The 16,299-nt window shown below is 35.7% G+C and overlaps 1 protein-coding gene across 21 annotated transcripts in view; it reads right to left on the minus strand.

Moving 5' to 3' along the window:
- Positions 1-16,299, minus strand: part of ANK2 (ankyrin 2) — a 351,461-nt gene that overhangs the window by 64,909 nt on the left and 270,253 nt on the right. For 13 of the 21 annotated variants that reach the window (XM_037001140.2, XM_073237157.1, XM_037001145.2 and 10 more), the window contains 3 exons: positions 10,572-10,644; positions 6,361-6,505; positions 145-247 (listed from right to left, as the gene is read on the minus strand). In XM_037001140.2, coding sequence (XP_036857035.2) covers positions 145-247; positions 6,361-6,505; positions 10,572-10,644 — 321 coding nt within the window. Of the gene's footprint in view, positions 1-144; positions 248-6,360; positions 6,506-9,271; positions 9,326-10,571; positions 10,645-16,299 lie in introns of all 21 variants that reach the window. The other 8 variants (XM_073237146.1, XM_073237147.1, XM_073237145.1 and 5 more) reach the window with 2 other exon arrangements.

Consider the following 16,299-nt stretch of genomic DNA (forward strand, 5'->3'; position numbering starts at 1 on the left):
TTTGAGAAAAATCTCTTCCACTAGCTTCTCGACTGAATTAAGATTTTTATTTTAGATTAAAAAGCTTTCTCCAGACATTTCCAGAATCCAGTAGTTTAAATAGCATTCCAGAAAGCAGAAATTTGAAGGCAAAGAGTCACTTACCTGGTGACCAGGGATCACAACTGTGTCATCGATCATGGCACTGTCCCTCAGGTACGAGGCATGGCTCAGGGTGTGAGACCTGTCGGAACTGAAGGATCGAAGGCTGGTAGGTTGGCAGGAGGCCATGGTCACATACCAACAGCAGTAGTAGGGTTGGGAGGATGAAATGATGAGCCGAGCAGGAGAGTGAAAAAAGCGGGCTATTAGCTAACAGTCCAACTTCCAGGGGGACATAAATCGCAACCATGGGAGAAGGAAACAGGTCTCTGTGTTGTCCTACCTCTCTGTCCAACAACTCAACTAACACATCTTTTGACTGGTTCCTACCACTCAATGGCTAGGGCACAAGGGAATCCAGAAGTTAAAATTTGATACTCCTAATCTGATCCATTTTCTTCCCAGAAATGTTTGAAACCAGCAACTATAATTTATGTACTGCTAGTAAAAGAAATTCACTCAGGAAATAATTCCAGGATAGATTGCTTAAATCTGTGTTAAATGTTAATCTCCTTCTAAAAAAAAATATTAAGGGGAAAATACCCCTCAGAGAGAACAAAATGAAAGCACAGGTTTCATTTTCACTCTTTCCACTCTCTCTGTGCCTCTTTTTCCTCCTTTGACTGTGAATGACAGAATGCTGTGCATTCCCCTGGAAGGTACAGAGTGAAATGAACTGTGGCCAGAAGCATGCTTCCTGCGGAAGTGGAGTTCCTCTTGTTTGTCTCTGGTGTCCCCAACAATGCTATTTCAAAAGATAGCACTGTTCCCTTTGCATGTCCTATGTGTGCTGAGCAAAGCACCGGAGTGCTGGTTGCTGTGGAGATGGGATGCAAGAGCACAGACACTGTTCCTAAGCACAACCCAGAACACAGACACATCTGCCAGCACAAAAACAAGTTGCCAATGGACACTGACCAAAATGAGGTTTGGTTTCAAAATGGAATTTAGGCCTTGATAATTGATGATTTACATTTTTGGTAAAACTGAATCTCAAAGTTCTGATACCCATATACTCAAATGTAATGGGTAAACATCGAAATTAACATAGATGCATTTTCATTCCTTCCTAATCAAATCTGCACAACTAAATGACAAGTAGATTGGTATCTTAAATGGGCAATATTTTATACATATTAGTCCAAGAATTAAATATCCATATTCAAAATATTAGCCCACTTTTATGCATATTAGTCTAAGACTTAAAGATCTGTATTCAAAATATTAGACCAAAGCCCATAGGGGAAAATAAAGAGATAGGCAAGCTTTCACAATATTTACAGAAGCAAGTTTCATTTACTTCAGCTAGTAGCTATTTAGCCAGTGAAACACTGTAGAATTATGGAGTAAATGTCAAGTTTGCATATTTACTGGTAGAAAGCTTTTCATTTTCCAACTATACCTAATTTCTTAAGCCATATAATACTATCATCTTCATGAGATGTCAATATAGCCAACTTCAAAAATCTTGGAGGAAATCATTACTTCATAGATAACGCATAGTAATTTACAGTCTTCTCCCTTTTATTCTGCTATAGGATTTATGCCCCCAAAATAGGCCCCAAGTATTAGAGGGTAAGTGACATGAATCAAAGGAGTTGATTGTCTTGTCATGCGTCATATAAATCGAAGTATTTATCATAACCTGATGTCTAAATATAATTTGGAAATTCACAATATTAGGTTACATAGGCTCTTTGAGAAGACTGAAGCTCCTGTGGACACAGCTAAGACAACAGCAACCCGGACACCTTAGCAGACTCATCCACACGGGTGTTAGTCCCGGCAGGTAGAAGCAGCTTATATTTATTTTCTGCTTTCATCAGAATACTTCATAAACAGGCTGCTGTGGCTAACCTTGACCTGACCTTGAATTTGAGGACAGGAAAGAGATTAAATTATTGGAGAAGAGGGTCTTTAATCTCAGCAAAACTTGCCTCAACTGGTGGGCTGAATGAATTTTTTCCTGCTGCAAACCAGAAAGATAGCTTAAAATTTGCATGTATGTTGTTTTGTACTGAGCAGCACAGATCAACAGCTCTTATATTCTGTTCTCCTTTGTTTTAGGCCAAGAGAGAGAAAACAGTGTAGGGGTCAACCCCTTGAAGTGATACGGCTGTTTATAGACTCAACCATCTTCCCACATCAAGTTCTGTTGGGCTCAGATTTACTAATTACATAATCTCCATCCATGGCTTTAGAATTCAAAGATCCAAATTGTGACTTTACACATTTAAAAGTGCTACATTTATATGAATGAATTGTACAAAAAGAGGACAGATCCAGAAATGCCTGCTCATGACAGCAAGTGGAGACTCTGTCCCTAGGTAGAATTGACTCTTAAATGCAGCACTGGGATAGTGGAAACATGGGCCTCAGAAAAGGAAATGGAGATTTAGCTTCATAGCAACAAACTAAATAGTAAATTAAAGTACCTCAAATAAGACCTACCAATGTGACTGCCACCACTGTAAATATCTCCTGTATGGAAGAAGGCAGCCAGGTCTCAACTGCCACTCTCATGGAGATACCACAACTGGGTGGATGTCTATCTATTGTAGGAATGAGGTATTAAAGGGCCCATTTGGCTGTGACTATGAAGTCACATTCTGTTATCACTATATCAGTAATAGACGTGCATTACTGACATGCATCTGTCTGCTACGTGGATTCTCTCTCTCTCTCTCAATTGGTTTTGAACCAGGAGGGACAGAGGGGTGCTGGTGTTATTTTTTGTCTTTCTTAAGGCCCCAATGGTAAAATATACAGAAGAAGAAATGAAAGAGACAAAGTGACTTTTAACCACAAAAAGGAGATTAGGCTAGAGATAGATGTTAGGATATGGAGACAGAGGAGGGAGAATGAATAAGTTGAAATATCTCCATTCTCTTTGGCTTTATTCTAGCTATTCTGTTTCTGGCCTTCTAAAATGCTAATTGGTTATTTAATCAGTTCATAACTTCTAATTGCTCTTTTTCTCTATGATGCTGCAGGATTTCCCTAAATTAATAAAGTTAGAATATTCCAGCAGTAGAGACATTATTCTCTCTGAAGGAATAATGACCAGCACAAAAGTTTGGAATAATTCAAGTATCTGTAAAAGAAATTGCCCACTCTGATGTAAAATATCATAAAAATTTTTAAATATTCTGCAGTAGAGTCACCACTTTTTCATTAAGTCAGGGGTCGTGCTGTTCAATTAGTAAATGTACAATAACAGGTATCTATAAAAGTATAAATTTTGACTTGCTGTTCAGCTTAAGGGATGTACCAAAGTTTTGTTGTAGTCTTCAATTTACACTTTTTCACTATGATCCAACTGCCTTATGGACACATATTAGGTAGTATCAAAGTCTAAAAAGTGTAAAAATTACTATCTTAGCTGAAATATTTATTGGACATTCACTTAATAGAGTTTTTAAATCCTACTTAACAAGGGAATATCCAAAGATTTCGATGTGTTTGTCTTAATACACGGAGAAGCTTCTGTGGTTCATTCTTATTTAGTCTTTTACACTAAATTTGGATAGCACTTTTTATTTGTAAGCAATAATAAAATAAAATGGACACAAAATCCAATTAATCATAACTTGGTTCTGTTTTTACTCGACATATATTAAATTCCACCTATTTTTATTCTTCTGCATCCATGATGTTTTAGGTGTCAATCATTTTCTATCAATTAGGTTCCTTTGGGGAAGTTGTGCTAATGTTTTAACAACCACAAGGTGGCGCTGTGACAGTTAAAACAAAGTCATGCCTGGGGCATGTCAGACTTTCATTCTAGTTAATATATTGACCCTTTAGCTCAAATAGTTATTCAATTTAATACATAAAAATGCTAATTTGAGAATAAATCCATAATTCTAGAACATAAGCACCCCTTGCCAACAGAGATATACATGTGTATGCACACACACACACACACACACACACACACACACACACAGCAGTGAGCAGGAAATGTGGATGTATCCAGGAAGGTTGTTTTCATGCTATGTAATACCTACCTGGGCATGGTACTATTGAAAGCATACCAAATAAGGAAATAATGAAAAGGAAAAAACGGTTACATAAAATAGGTAACTTATATTGAATTGTCTAAGCAAAGTAAAAAAATAAATTAAGAAAAACATGAAAATGAGATGCTGCCTATAATATAATTTCATCCTGGAGATCATGAATATGTCTGGTGTTCTAGAAATGCAAGTGTGGATTTGAAGAACAGATTATGACTTGTCTATTTTATATCCCAGTCCTCACATGCTGATAAGTATTCAGTTTAAGTAGAACCTCAAACCACCAACCCCTGTTTCATAGAAAGTATTGTTTTAATTCTGTTTCAATCTAAGTACTTTCAAAGGAGAAAGGATCAAATCAAGCACTTATTCTTAATAATAAAAGATGATACTGAAAATAAAGGCTTTTTAGCTAACAGTAATGATTATTCATAGATTATTATGAATTCATGCAACATCATAAACATTTCATTTAAATTTGAAGTTTAAGATTCTTTTAAGAATCTCAGATTGTGAAGTTCAAATCTTTCGCTGTCAAAATTCAATACAGAAAATGCCGACCCATCACCAGTCCCCACCTACGCCCAGCCCTCAGGCGGTTCAACCTGAGGATCAACCTCTGTCTAAGTCATTGATGCTAAAGAGTCAACCTAATCTTTTTTGTTTTCTGCACCCACGCCATGAAATCCATTTCCAGATCTGGCTAGTTTTACTTCACAGACATGTTTTCAAATTTTTCATTTCTCAAATTCTTCCCATGACTGCTACCACCGATGTTAAGAGTTAAATTCTTAACAACTTCACCTAATATTCCTGCAATAGTTTCTCAGTCACATGTGGGTTTAGTCCTTCACAAGTCCTCTAAAATTCATCCTCTATCTCACTGCCAGTGGGACTCATCCAAAATGAAAATGTGATCTCCCTTCCTTCACACGTACACTCCAGCTATGTTCCATTACTGTTTCTCACACACACCAGGAGCCTTGGCTCATAATCATATTAAGGCATCAAATACCCTCCGCAGTCTTCCTCACCATCACTACCCATCATTCTGTCTTGGTTTGCAGTCATCTCCAGGAAGCCTGAGTCCCAGGGCTCCAGTAGCATCTGTGGGTACCATTAGCCCATCAGACTATGAATTTAGAAACTGCTAGTCATGTTTGTGCCTCTGGCACCTGCCACAAAGCCAGCCCTTATTACACACATGAATTGTTAAAAAAAAAAAAAAAAAAGGTAAGGCAGGAGGCACAGGTAAGGCAGGAGGCACTGGTGCTCAAGGGAAGAGCCCAAGAAAAGCTTATTTTTTGCTAACTATCCAGTTAGAATTGACTACTCTTTAAAGTACTTATTTCTCAGATTCCAAATATGCTAGAAACAGAGTAGAATAGAGCCAAGATTAAAACTACAAACCCAAGATTACTGATTAGTGGAAGACATTATACTATATGGCCAACAATATGCTTAACCTAAAATGGCAGTCATACTTTTGATGAGGTACCATGGAATGTTCTTACTCAGCTTGCCTCAAAAAGTAACAAGTAAAAAGGTTTTTTTTATTAACAAGTCATACTAGTGCTAATTAATAATAACCAAAAACTAACCTTGATGTTATATTTCAGATATTATATAAATCTCTCCAGGCTTGTCAAATAACAACCATAAATACTGGGCTCCTACAGATTTTGCTCAGATTGTTTTTTGTATCCAGGCTCTTGCAGGATTTTGTTCTGATTCTTTTTCATGAAAATGCCAATTCCAAGCACAGTTTCCTTCTGAATTTGTTCCTTTTTCATCCTTCCTCACAACATACTTTTATTCCCATAAATTATGACACTAACAACAAAAACTAAGGGGATTGGAAATGTCTATAATTGCCACTTAACAAGAGTGCCTTAAGTCAAAACTTTCCTTTTTATTTGCCTACAGAAAAGTGGCAGATGATTAAAATCATCCTATTTAGAGAGCTCTTTACTTATCATGGCTCTGCTTCCTACCAGTTGATTGACCTTTATTAAGTTATTTAATCTCTCTAGGCCTCAGTTTCCTACTCTTTTAAGTTGTGAGAGAATGTAATGTGCTAACATGCAAACTGCTAAGAGTTGTGAGGTACCCAATACATGTCTACTTTTAAAAATTGTCATCATAAAAATATATTGCACTCACTTGTCGCTAATACGAAGTGAAAGCTTTACATGAATACCTGTCAGAGCGTCCTCCCTCCAAGCTGTATCGCAGGTAGTTCATACCATCCAGGAACTGACTGCTGGGTAGAGAGTCATCACCCAGTTCTTTGAGATCCTCAGGCCTGAGGTATTCTCCCCCATCACCGGTCATTGTGTCATCACCTTGAAGCAATCAGAGGAAGTTGGAGAAAGAATTATTTGTTGAATGTAACATTAACTACAAAATATGATTATGACTGTGAAAAACATCAGCATCATCACACTGACATCACTGCACACTGGAAGAAAGCAAAACATGCAATTAAAAAGTGCTAAAGCAGAGAAACAAAATTTGACTCATTTTCCTATCACCAAGAAAAAAAGAATTACCTGAATTGTAATTCTTTTAATATCAATTTTATTTACTCATTTCTTTATCACAATAGCTGGTTTATACCTTATATTACTTAACAAAAGTATAATATATAGACTACTTAGCTTCTGTATGTAGCTTCAATAATTTTGTACATAATACCCAGCATTGTCTCTGCATGAAATTGGCAATACGCTAAGAATGTCTACTGCTCTAAAACAAATATGAAATATATTAAGTGGAGTAATCCAAGTTATAAGATTAACAAGATGTATATATTGGGGAATGAACATTAGAAGGAAGTGAGCAGATTGTGGCATTTTAATAAACAACCTGGAACTTAATTTGAAAAACATTACAGAACATGAAAAGGATGTTTTGTTGGAAACTAGATGGCTTCCCAAGGTGAAGGACAGGGGAAAAAAATGAATTAAGTAATTAAGTGATGGCAGAAAGAGATGACTAGGTGTTGTAGCTCACATTTGGAAGTCTAAATGGTGAGGAAAAATTCCCTGTCCATCAACTGGAATAGAGTGCTTTCAAAAATACAGATTTGAGATCACTCAATGAATAATACCTCATTCCCAGAAATGCTCTATATATTATTAATATGTTGGGATGAAGGAGTAATATAGTTGAGATAAACTGTTTTTGATGACTCTTTACGGGCACTAATCACACACTTTAAGCCCAGTAACCTATGTAAGGGAAAACTTGAAGGAATGTACCTCATTCCTATAATTAAATATTATTTCAACCTCATTTGTTGAAGTAACTTATAAATCAACAGTTATGCTTTGATACCTGGAAACTACAAGATTCCTCAGTGATAGCAGCACATTTAGCCATGACCAGACTCTATAAGACAGTGAGGTCAAGAACATGGGAATAAATTAGGATAAAGGGGGATGGTCACAAGGACTCTCTATCCTGGAAACTCTTCTGACTGCTGGCAAGAAAGAGATTCTCTGACATATCACTGAGCCCACTCCCTCCCAAACAAGTAGCACTCCTGCTGAGAAGTGGGAAAGTACTGAGACCTGAGGTGAGGAGCCCCACTAGGTGTCAAGTGTTTGCAGCAGAAGTGTGTACAAAGTGTGTAGAGTCAAAAGGAGAAGACAGATGGTGCCTCTGCATTTCATCTCAACACTCAGCCATTCTGGAGTTCTCCTGGTTATTAGTACATAGCATTCCAGAGAAACAGTGTGCAAGCTTGCACACAACATCCACTCACAAATCTTTGAGTATATGGGATACATGGGTGACATTTCTACAGGCATTAGTAGTTACATCCCTGAGCCCCACCCTGTAAGAGCTGTGGAGCTGAGGCAGCAAAGACAGGGACCAGCTCATGATCGATGAAGATGTAGAGGATTATGACTATATTTACACCTTTATCTCAATCTGCATTGCAGAATACTCTTAGACTGAATTTCCACTTCCATCTTTTCCTTCCATTTCTCTGCCAAGTCACTCCATTAGGACTTATTTATATTATGGCTGAGCTATTACAACAACTTTCATACTAGGTTTGATTCCATATCCACCACTTAATACTTGTGTGCCACTGAACAAACTACTGAATGAATTTAAGCCTTAGTCTCCTCACCCGAAAAAAAAAAAAATGAGGGGAAATGCATAGCATAGCCTATCTCATGTGGATGCTGTGGGGACTAACTGCAACACTGCGCCCAGCACTGTAGATGTCCAGTAAATGCCTTCTCTTCCCTGAGATATCTCCTTCCTTCCAGTTTCTTCCTAATAACTCTCCATCAGTTCATCACTGCTAGTTTAATCTTTATAAGAAAAACAGACTTGTTTCAATCATTAATTGAAATATTTAACATATCTTAATTTCCGAGACTTTTCAGTTAGGAATTCAAACATTCCACAACAAAGCATTAAAGTGGAGTCCTAATGCTCCAGCCATACTGAATGACCTTTTTGCCACTCTGTACTTTCCTACCCGAGGACCTTGCCACACTCCTCCTCAACTCTCTCTTGCTAGGTAGAGTATTTTATATTATTCTTTTTTCCCTATATGCCAAAACTCCCCCTAAATACTTTCTAAAGGTTATGTTATCTTTACTCCTACCTTAAAAAAAAAATCATGTAACTACTGATTTATTTTTAACCACATCTAAGATGTATCTTCATTCAAAAATGAAATAAACTATATTCAGTTTAAGGAGACTGACTTAGCTATTAATATGTTCATGCTAGCACAAAGTCAACTTATCAAAGAATTATTTTTTCTCTAAACTTGTATTTTAAGAAGAGATATTAGTTTTGGAACATTATTTATATAATGTTCACTAGGCAATTTAACTATGTTAATAGGTGTCAATAATAGTAGCAAAATCATTAATAGTATAAGCAATTCCTGGCTTTAAGCTTCCAAGTTAATAAATCACACACTCAAAGGTACACAAACACAATTCTGTCCATGCTATTTCAAAAGAAACAGATTAGTAGTAGGCATCCAGATTGAAATATTAAGCAAGTTGCTTCTATCTAGTTAAGAAAAATTACAGACAAAGAAAAGCTTTCACTCCAACAGTTTCTTCTAAAGATACCTGAATCACTAAGTGCTTCCCCATCAATAGAGTGGTCACCAAACTGTTTAAAAGCTGTTCAACATATAAGTGAAGATAAGAAAGATGATTCCACAAAACAAAATATGGTGTACATATATGAATGCAACCAAGTTGACAAGTATTAGACTGGAATAGAGAATTATTATAATAAATACTTGGAACTGTTAGCTTTGGCTATGCCATTTAATTTATTCACAATAATACATTGACCCAACATTTGCTTGTTCTTGTCGTAAGTTCTTATAAAAGCTGAGACAACTCAATGCCTATTACCAATAGGTAAACTAACAAATTGGTTCCAAATAAGGACATCTCAATGTAAAGTTTCACCTTATGACTATAATTTGAAGAAACTAAAGAGTTAGCTTTACTATTTCTCCATAAAAAACAATTGTATTGGGCCTAATTGGCATCAACCTTCATGGCAATAATTTTTCCAACATACACATGTGACATGTACATATATAAATATATAGCAGCAATTTTCAAACACGTACACTTGACCAATTGCTCCACTACTGAAATTTGGTTGCATGCTTTATGTACCGTGTTCATGATTTTTTTAGTAGATTTATTTTTGTTGTTCAGGAAGAGTCAAGCTCATCTAGTTGGAGAGGTAGGGAAGGACCCCCAGCATGGTGCCCCAGCTCCACCCTCGGCAGGCCCTCGTGCTCCTTCTATGGCCACAGGCTTCGCAGGACTTTGAGATCCATTGTCTTAGATAATTTTTATCAACGCTAAAACTACAGAGGGCATATTTTTGACTTAAAGAATCAAATTCTTATGTTGAATTTATATGACTTACTGCTGTACTCTTTTTAGCCTTCTCTAAGTCTGTTTTCCTCTAGACTTAAAATATATTCTGTACTTTGGAGCCAACCAGAAACAGAGATTTCTCAATATACCACTGATAAAGTATACTTTAAAGTCTTTAAAGGCATGTTAATAAAAAAAGTATTTTAACATAATTAAAAAAATATATTAATAATAATCATATTATCAAGTAGATATTTTAACAGATGGCCAGTTTCTAGTTTCTTTTTTATCCTCTTTTGGTCTTATCTTAGTAAGACATTAAAGATAATACCAGTTGAATATATACTAAGAAGAATTCTCCCTCCCCCAAATGGCAACAGTAAATGTATTGGAACAAATATCCTGACTTTAAATGTTAAGATGCTGCCATCCACACCTACTGTACCAGCTTAGTCCCTGAAAAAAAAAAAAGTATGGCTTCCTGTGTCAGACCGTGACAGATGTCACAGAACAAAAGTCTTACCCTCTTCATCAGAAACATCAAGAACCTCCGTCATCGTCTCAGGCACATTTAGCTTGTGTTTTTCAGTGATAGTCTAGAGAGAAAAAAAATTAATGCTCAAGCTAAAAACAAAACTAAACAGAAGATCAAGAGAATCACAGAAAAGGACATACTCAGCATCAGCAAGCCATCAGGCCCTGAGCATTCCATCTCTTCCATATGTATATTTTGGAGGCTTATTCTCTTTCATGGAAACTCGCTTGTGTTTTCCTGAAGAAATGATCATTTACTCCAGTGAAGTTGTACAAGAGAAAGTTCAGTAGAGTTCCCATTTGAAAAACAAATTCTTTAGCAATGGCATTAATAATCACATTAAGAAAGCAGATTATTATTTTCAGAGCTCCCCTAAAATGAACTAAGTAGCCTCCAGAAAAGCTTTAAAAAGAAGCAATGAACATATGTAATTTATTTAAAAAACAAAGCCAAGCCATTGGGAAGAAGTTATAAACAATGTGAAAGACAAACTATTTAGACAGAAAATATGATGGATCTCTTCTGGGACTTGAGGATCAACAGCAGAGAATCAGTCACCCTCATAGTATCTCACTGGTCTACAATTCTGGTTTGTTGCTTATTGGCCATCCACACCAGCATTCTACAATTGTCAAACCCACTGCCTTCTAGGCCTGACGTACAATGGAACATTAAGACACCAGGCTCTGGAGTCAGTCTGCCTGGGTTCAAACTCTAACTTCACCATTTATTAGCTAAGAGGCTTAGCAAATTTCCTCATCTCTGTGCCTCAATTTCCTCAACTGCAAAGTGGAATAATAACATTACTTCATAAAACTGTTATGAAGATTACATGAAATAAGAGCTCAGGAACAGTGCTTAGCATATGTTAGTACCCAATCGATATTAGCTAGCATAATTTATTATTATAATTATTATTCAATATTAAATTAATCTTAAAAATGAAGGACTTCTGAACGTTTTAGTCATTTGGGCCCTCAAGAAACATTCTGAGTGCCTACTGCATCCCAGGCACTGCTTTAGACACCAGGGATACCAGAGTGATAAAAAAATAAATAAAAATCCAAATTTCATGACTTTAAATATCGCCTAAAGACAGTTGAGTCTCAAGTTCATAACTGTGGTTTCTGCATTGAAAATGTATTAAATGTATTAACTGGTATTGTTATGCAAACTTAAAAAAAATGAACTCTTGAAATTAGAGTAAAATCTTTAACCAAAGCCACCAAAATACAATAAATAGTTTGTCTAGGTCTTTAAATATGTTTGAATGGCTACAATGACCCTATCACCAATTATTTTCTTTCCAAAAGCAGTAGAAAACTTCAAATATATTTACAAAGAAATTCAACAGATTAACTTGAAAATATATTCACATATACATGATGTATAATATCTGTGAATTAAGAGGGACTGATTATATCATCATGTGATACTATATAACTTTTGGTGGCTCCCTGTTCTCTTTAGGAAAAAAAACAAACAAGTAGCTGAGAAGCTTGGTGATAGAGTGAGAAGAGGTAGGGAGGCCTTCTCTCTCACTCCACGCTACACCATGTTGACAGGTCATCATTCTCTTAGACTTTCGAGTCCTTCCATATATTCCTTCCCCTCTTTTCTTAACTCATATTCCATGTAACTTCCTTGGGGAAATATTCCCTGACCTCCCCGATGAATTTATTTAACTGTTCATCTGCTGTTATGTGCTCCTACAGCATTATGTATACCTCATCATACACAACTGTATGTGTCTTATCTGCCTCCCATATATGAGTGTGAGTCATTAAAGGGTAAGATTGTTTCCACAGAACCTGAAACACGGTGGGTGCTTTTCAAACATATACTGAATAAATCAATGACATAAAATTCTGCAAAATACACTTAAAATCTACATAATGACTAAGTAGATTTTCTATTGGGTGATACCACAGTTAAAGAATGGGAAGAAACCAAGAAAGTGAAGTCTCATTATCCAGATGAAGGCACAGCAGAAGACTAATGTAGAAAATTCAACCTTCTTGCATGTTGCCTATGAAATTTAAATGTCTTTTTCACTAAAAACAAACTAAACACTGTAGGAAAAACAACAGCATCCATCCAAAATTTTGGAGAAGAGGTGGTCACTAAATATATGCTGAATGGACAAGCTTAAAGAGACTATTATACCACTTAATTACTATGTCAATATTAATTTATAGATTTAACACAGATAAATTATAACCTATGTTCTTTATATAGTTCTTTAATAGTTTTTAGTTTTAAAGAACATAATGTATGTTCTTTTTAAAAGTTTTAAAGTATATATATGTACTTTAATAGTTTTCAACTCTAGCTGCATATTAAAATAATTAGAGGAATTCAAAAAATATTGTTGCTGGATCCAATCACAGACCAATTAAATCAGAATCCCTGAGGATAGGACACAGCTATGAGTAATTTTTAAAAGTTTCTCAGGTGGGTCTACTGCACAGCTAATTGGCAACCCATTTCCCAATATTTAGGGAAGTGTATACACTGCAGAAAAATGATTTGCATTTAAAATATAGGACAACATCCTATTAACTTTTTTGAAACTTTTAAAAAAGTATCCAAGTGTAAATGAAATGATTAAAAAATGTGAAAGGATAGCTACTCTATTAGACTATACCAGAAAATCCATTTTTGCTGAAATGTTCTAGAATATCTACTCTTCATGGGAAGCATTCCCACAAGAGGCTGCTTCTTCATTTGAAAGTAATTGATGGCAATATTTTTAAATCATTAAGTTATATTGCCTGAAATTCTCAGTTTATATTTTCAGATGCTGATAATGGGACTATATCTTCTTTGAGCTTATAAGAGTGGAACTGCTGTTTTAGTACTATCAAAGTTATTATCAGCAAGTATCTGTGGCAACAGAGAAAGTAACATGTAGTGACAATATTCATCCTGGATATTTTTCTGTGAAGATGCTAAAAAACCCTCTATATTGTAATGTTATAAATATAGTGTACATTTTACATGATGCAATGCTTGACCTTTAAAAGGCCATCAGTAAATACTCACTGAATGGATAACAAATAAGTCTTACTACTCGTGAGTAATATTATGAGAAATGGGTACGTATTTTCCTTGAAAATGAAGCACCCTTTGAAAACTTGATTATCAAAACAATAATATGGTTTTATATAAAGTCTTTAAATAAATATGATATTGGCAACTGCATCTGATTAGTACACAGAAAACAAGGTCATAAGTAGATGATCATGGGCATCTCCTGTTGCTATAGAACTTAAGGTTCTGGGTCAAGGTTAGAAACTACTTTTAAAGTTAAAATGAGTAGTCCTTGTGCACAAGTTTAATAGGATATAATTAAATCAGATAATATGGCAAAACGAATAGGATTTAATAGGATATAATTAAATCAGATAATATGGCAAAGTATGACAGATGGAAGACTTAATGAGTTTTTAATATTTATCATAATATTATGATAAAGATATAGATGTGAGAAAGATGTAGAAAGTAAAACAAGTCCTTATCTTGCTGTGTTATAAATGGTAGGTGATATCTGGTATGTTCTATGCAAAAGAAAAAGCATACTGAACTGACCTTCACTTAGCCCATCCCCTGGCCAGCCTTCTCCACTGTACCAGATACTCCCAAGACACCACAGCACGATGAGGGGTCTCAGTGGGTGTGTCACCTCCTACTGCCCATACACATCAGCTCCCATCAGTAGACTTACAGGCTGAACTTATTCCCCAACCTATCTATGCCAACTGTACATGTTAAAATTAATTTTTTTAAGTAAATAGGATGTAAATAATATTTTTCTATAAAAACTCAGGTAAATGGCTTTGAAAGTCTCAACCTGAGCCAATCATCAAAAATAACTACTCCTCAGGTATGTTTGAGACAATTTTGACAGATTGGGAAAAAAAATACATCAAAAGTTTAAAAGGCTCTGCACTAAGTATAGTATATCTTTTAAGATAATACACAGAATAAATATTATATAAACATAGATACTGTGTGGTGTATATATGTATATATACACACACACACAATTTAGTATGTATTACTGATATTCTTTGTGTAAGAATGACAACTTAGCCTTTTAATCAATGGACCTATATTCAAAGAAAAAAAGCTTGATTCTGCCTCAAAAGGTGTCAAATGACTTTATATGTATATATTGCACTGCCATTTTTTTAAATTAAGGTATCACTGATATATACTTTTAAGAAGGTTTCACAAGAAAAACAATGTGGTTATTATAACATTCACCCTTATTATTGAGTTCCTCCCCATACCCCATTGCAGTCACTGTCCATCAGTGTAGTAAGTTGCCAGAATCCCTACTTGTCTTCTCTTAGTTACAGTCTTCCCTGTGACCCCACACACACCATGTGCACTAATTATGATACCCCACAATCCCCTTCTCCCTCACTCCCCACCTGCCTTCCCTAACTGTCCCCTTTGGTAACCTTCTAGGAGTCGGTGAGTCTGCTGCTATTTTGTTCCTTCAGTTTTGCTTCGTTATTATACTCAAATGAGGGAAATCATTTGGTATTGGTCTTTTTCTGCCTGATGCAGTGCCATTTTTATGATTCCCATTTTAACTGGCTTTTGGCATAAGATGAGATTTAGGACTTTGAATATTTACGTTTCCTTAACTGCTTGTCCAAGAATTCCCCAGTGTTTAAGTGTTAATATAAACAAAGTATCATTTTTATTTTAGTCGCTTAGGAATTTATGCTCTACATATCAATGATTACATACAACTTAGTGTCCACTTAAAAAGTGTGCAAATAATACAAATAATTGATGATAGCTATCAGTAAGTTGAGGGATGAGTCTTTATCTCACAGTTCTTCCAAACCGCCTTAGGAGACTCAACTTGTTGGCTCCTACTGTCAGAAATGTGTCCCTCTTGTTCTGGTGTCCATTCCGGCAAACATACAATGATTGCTATCCTGGGAGAATGCTAAACTCTCTCACATTCCCTGCTGGGTCTCACAAAGTAAAGCTAGAAAAGCAAAGGTTAAAGAAACAAACCACGATTTCAAAATGTCTCAGAAATTTCTGCAGCAGTGGCTTTTCCTTTATAAACTGTGGCCATACTCTTCTCTCTACACAATTTTATTCATCCTTTGGGGTAAAGAACTCTGGAGAGGAATAGCATAGGAAACTTGCTTTGATGGCAATAACTCACACAGCTGCTCATAGGGCACATTGTATGAATCCAGGGATGTGAAATTTGATGTGATATTTGTGCAGCTGTAGTTCAACCATTAGTGCGATTTAAATGGTAATCACACTAAATTTAATTTCATTAATTTTACATAATTATTAAATTGTCTCTTGTGCTATCTGCCTATCACCAATGAGTAGTTTCACATTATTTTTAGTGAATGAGTAGCTTTAGAAAATGGTATTGGATATGACGCTTCTTTGAAAATCAATAAAGGACACTATTTAAGTGGGTTTTATAAATAGAAAATTAGGTGAGAAAATTTCTTTCAGATCCCTGATAAGCTACTTGAAGCAAAGCCAAGATCAGTTATATCAGAGAGTGGTTAAGAACATGGACTTGAGAATCTGACAACCTAAATGTGAATCCTAGACACAAACTCAGAATTGAAGAGAGGCAGAAAGTAAAAACAGGGCAGCAGCAACAGAGGCAGCCAATAAAACTGCCCATTTAGATAAAGGGGTGCTCCTTTAGTTAATG

This window comes from Manis javanica, chromosome 5 (genome assembly GCF_040802235.1).
Source record: "Manis javanica isolate MJ-LG chromosome 5, MJ_LKY, whole genome shotgun sequence".
NCBI classification, from domain to species: domain Eukaryota; kingdom Metazoa; phylum Chordata; class Mammalia; order Pholidota; family Manidae; genus Manis; species Manis javanica.